Genomic DNA, 4673 nt, shown 5'->3' with positions numbered 1-4673 from the left:
TCCGGTTCAATTTAGCGCCGACTATGCTCGGAATCAATAAACCCAATAAATTATAATTGTAACCGGACCGGTACCGAGACCGGCCTGTCCCCTTTTCCTCTAGCCCGGCCCCGCTCCTTAACACCCATATGTTGGAGTACATGTTTGAGGATATATGGAAAGAAACTAGAACATTTGTCAATTTCTTATCATGGGAAGCACGTAAATCACACAAAAATTTATTTGATAATAATTTATATGTTCAAATGGACTTATTACAAGAGTTGGTGACGTTTGACTATATAATTTGGATTAACTTTCACTTAATAAATGGACGAATCTATCATATTGACCTAATCCAGATTTAAATAATTGATCCACACGTCTTCAATAAGTTCAGAGATACTAAAAATGAAAATAATGCCCGAAGGTCAAGAATAAATTTGCAAAAATGTACACATTAGTCAAAGTTGCAGTTGTAGCTTTGTTAATTTACAGATAAATTATAGATATACTATATAGTACATTTACTCGTTCCACCCTCTTCAGTTCTTCACATTTTGCATTAGTAGCTTCTATTTTTTAAGACTTTGACTTCCAGCTGCAAGGAAAATATTACTACGTTATCTTACACTCATTGAAAATTAACCTAAAGGAATTGAATCCCTATTAATTTTACAAGAAATAGATCGTATTTGTACGCAATTACGATTAAGCCTAGTTTTTTTTTTTTTGTCATCACATTGGTGGATAATTAATACAATAATGAGTTAGTAAAGACCTTGTTTTAAACTTCATTAGTTGCATGACTTTACTTCTAAAGTCTTCAGAGAAACAAACCATGAAATAATTTCTTAAACAAAGTGATTCCTTTGTCTTGTAACTTTAATAAAATTGACTTATCTAACCATAAAACATGAAAACAATAAAACCACGTAAGTTTAATCACTACTAAAAATTTGAAATTACCTATGAACTTTATAGTTAATCTGTCGCTAAATCGCTCGTAGCTAACATAATTTTTTGATAATGTCTCTAATCCGTCGCTAAGTAGGATTAGCAACGAATTTTGCTGTTTAGCATACTACAGAATTTGTTCATCGCTAATTCCTGTTTTTTAATAGTGAATGATTGAGTCATTAAAATATATTACCAATGCAAAATTGAAATTGAAAATTTCTCCTACCTTGCAACTGCTACAATTAGAGTTGAAATCACTACACCATAAAATAAAAAGAAAAAAAAACAATATTTATATACTCCTACACGTTCAAGACTCTCCATTTCTTTAAACCATTCCTTTAATTTCTTCCCCATCTCCTTCTCCTCCAACTTGAAATATTCAATATCATTTTTTGTCAAAAATGGTTCGTCCAATGCCAAGAATTAATGGTGAAAATTTATGTATTTCCATGCCATTAACAATTGGTTTATTTCTTTCAATATTAGCTCTTGTAACACTATGTGCTAAACATGGAAGAAAATCTTCAACACAATCCATGTCTACTGAAAAAACCAAAACTAATGAATCCAAAATAGTTCCAAAGTTGTCATCACTGCGAATTCCTAACAAGAACAATAATAGTTCCGGCGAAGAATCCGACGGAGACGTGGCCGGAGAAGTGGTCGGAGAAATTGGCCATGGGTTGTGGCAAAAGGCAATAATGATGGGTGAAAAATGCCAGCCACCGGAATTTTCAGGTGTTATATACTATGATCCTTTTGGAAATAGGGTTTCTGAACTTCCAAGATCACCAAGAGCCAGTCCTATGCCAAGATACGCTTCCGAACGCCAATACGGTTAACCAAAATGTTAATTAATCGATTACGATAAATTGGTTCAGATTTTGCTGTTTTTTCCCTATAGTACCTCCACGTATAGGTTTCAGATACCGAATACCTAAAAAAATTTGTTGATTAGCTTTATTTGTAGAAAATTTTGATTTCTCTATAGTGCGCTTTTTTTTTTTGTGTGTGTTTTATTGGCATGATGTTCAACCTTTTTGAATTACAAAATGTATGTTGCGCCTATGAGTTATTGTATTTTTGGACCATGTAGTATATATACTTAGTGTATTTGGATGATATATGCACCACTAATGAGTTTTGTTATTTTGAAGCACCTTTGCGTAATTTTTCTTGTTCAAGAGACATAAAACAAGAACAATTTTCTTTTAAGAATTAAAGGCTCTTTCTTCTCTTTTTCCTTTTTTCTTTTCTTTAATTCCATACTATATTGATCACTTTAGATCGACTTTGAGTTTACAATCTATTGAGATATAACTGTGTATTTAATTTTTCCTTCTTTGTATCTTTTGTAATCATAGTTAGTTTAACTAGCTTAGTTTGTTAATCATAGTTAGTTGATAGGACGATCTGAGATGTGTTCTTCATTTTGACCCAATTTTCAATCGATCCATATAGTGTGAGCTTCGCCTCGTCTTCAATTTCACATTCCTAAGTTTTCTCCCTCTTCCTCTACTATGTATTTCTTGAATTTCTTAATATGGCTATTGTCGATCAAATGATGTAAATGATAATACTGCAAATGTCGAAAATATTGAAGCTACTGTCAATTATGTTCTAGATCCTAGTGATCCTCTTTATCTACATCCGTCGGATAATCCTAGAGTTATGCTAGTTAGTGTGGCTTTTAGCGAAATTGGATACAGATCTTGGAGGCGTGCAGTTTTGCATGGCCTTTCTATTAAAAATAAAACTGGTTTTATTAGTGGAGAGTGTAAGCGTCCAGATCCTCAATCTCCCAAGTTTAAACAGTGGGAACGGTGTAATGATATGGTGACCTCGTGGATTTTAGATTCACTCTCAAAGGAGATAGTAGATAGTGTAGAATATGCAAATGATGTTGTTGAATTATGGAGGGAATTGGAGGACCGATATGAACAAACTAATGGTATGAGATTGAATCAAATCCAAAAGGAGATCAATGACCTATCTTAGGGAGTTCTGGATATCACATGCTACTACACTCAATTGAAGAAACTCTAGGAAGAGTTATGTACTTTGAGTGCAAAAACTCAATGCAGCTGCCAGTGTACCTGTGGTGCTAAGGAAGGTATGCACAAGGCCGAACAAGATAGGAGATTAATTCAATTCCTCATGGGGCTTAATGAAGTGTACACTGTAGTGAGAGGTAGCATTCTTATGATGAATCCTATTCCTTCAATGGCACAAGCCTTCTCTTTGCTCATTCAGGATGAAAAGCAGTATGAGATGAGACCTTCAAATCATATGGTTGCAGAGTCAATTTCCCTTCATGCTAATGCTACAGGAAATGCCAACAATTCCAGGAACAATAACTTCAGGACTAACTATCCTCCTAATTCCAATTTCCCAAATACAAATAGGTCAAAGCCTTTCTGTGACTACTGCAAACGTCCAGAACATACCAAAGATAAGTATTTCAAACTTCATGGTTATCCCCAGACTTCAAACAACAATCAAAACTTCAAGTACGATAAGAACAAAAGAGTTATGGCCAATGCACACTCCAACCTGTCTGATAAGATCTCTGGCAAGACTGAGGAGTTTGGACCCAAGGATGAAAATCAGAATCTGAATTTGTCCAAGGAACAATACAGCCAATTGATTAACATACTTCAGCATTTCAACACTAGGAGTAGAGGAGAAGGTTCTCATAACACAAATCATGGAGCTGGATCTGTAAATCTTGCTGCAGGAAACATGAACTTTGCAGGTATAATAACTTGTACATCCTCTATTGATTTTGGCAAGTTATCTTGTAAATGTTTCAGAACTTGGACTGATACATGGATTTTAGACTCAGGAGCCTCAAACCACATGACCTTTAATAAAATTACATTACTTGATATTAGGATTTTACCTTATCCTTTGCTTGTCACTCTCCCAAATGGCTATAGAGTTAAGATAACAGAGATTGGCAGTGTGAATCTTGCTCCCTAAATTACTCTACACAAAGTCATGTTTGTTCACTCTTTCAAATTTAATCTCATCTCCATATCCTCTTTAACTGCACAACTTAAATCTTTGATAGCTTTTACTGACACTTGTTGTTTGATGCAGGCCCCTTCAATGAAAAAGCCTCTGGAGATTGTAAAATAGGGATGGTCTGTATCTCTTGTGCTCCCTTTGTTTGAAGAGTGTTACTACTTGTTCTACATCTGTTTCTTCTTTTCCTATTTCATGGCATGCTTGTTATGTACATAGCTTGATAACTCCAGCTAGTATCTGTAATCACAGTCCCTCACAGAATATTTCCTTCTCAAGTGTAAATAATTCCATTTGCAATAAAACACATGATTGTGATTCTTTCTTGTCTCATAAGGATGATGTTAATGTGTTATGGCATAATAGATTAGGCCATGCTCCTTTTGCAAAGATGAGAAATATCACCACTATACATCTTGTCTTTTCTAAAAAAACAACACTTCCTATGTTCTATATGCCCCATGGCCAGATAGTCCAGATTGCCCTATCCTAGAAAAGCCAGCAACACTAAATAAATTTTTGATCTCTTGCATGTTGATCTGTGCGGACCCTATCATGCCCCCACACATGACAATTATAAGTACTTCTTAACCATGGTGGATGATCATAGCAAGTCTACATGGACTCACCTTTTGTACAGTAAAAGTAATGCCCTGTGATCCTTACAATCTTCATATCCTTTGTAAAAACTCAGTTTCACTTGA

At 34.8% G+C, this 4673-nt stretch overlaps 1 protein-coding gene across 1 annotated transcript; it reads left to right on the top strand.

Moving 5' to 3' along the window:
• The first annotated feature begins 2284 nt into the window (after nt 1-2284).
• LOC104210834 (uncharacterized) lies at nt 2285-4208 on the top strand. Its single transcript, XM_009759807.1, has 2 exons — nt 2285-3697; nt 4045-4208. Exons 1-2 carry the CDS (start codon nt 3058-3060, stop codon nt 4116-4118), a joined length of 714 nt encoding a protein of 237 aa, XP_009758109.1. The 5' UTR covers nt 2285-3057; the 3' UTR covers nt 4119-4208.
• Nucleotides 4209-4673: the final 465 nt, after the last annotated feature.

This window comes from Nicotiana sylvestris, chromosome 10 (assembly GCF_000393655.2).
Source record: "Nicotiana sylvestris chromosome 10, ASM39365v2, whole genome shotgun sequence".
NCBI classification, from domain to species: domain Eukaryota; kingdom Viridiplantae; phylum Streptophyta; class Magnoliopsida; order Solanales; family Solanaceae; genus Nicotiana; species Nicotiana sylvestris.
This window is presented reverse-complemented; position numbering and strand designations above follow the sequence as displayed.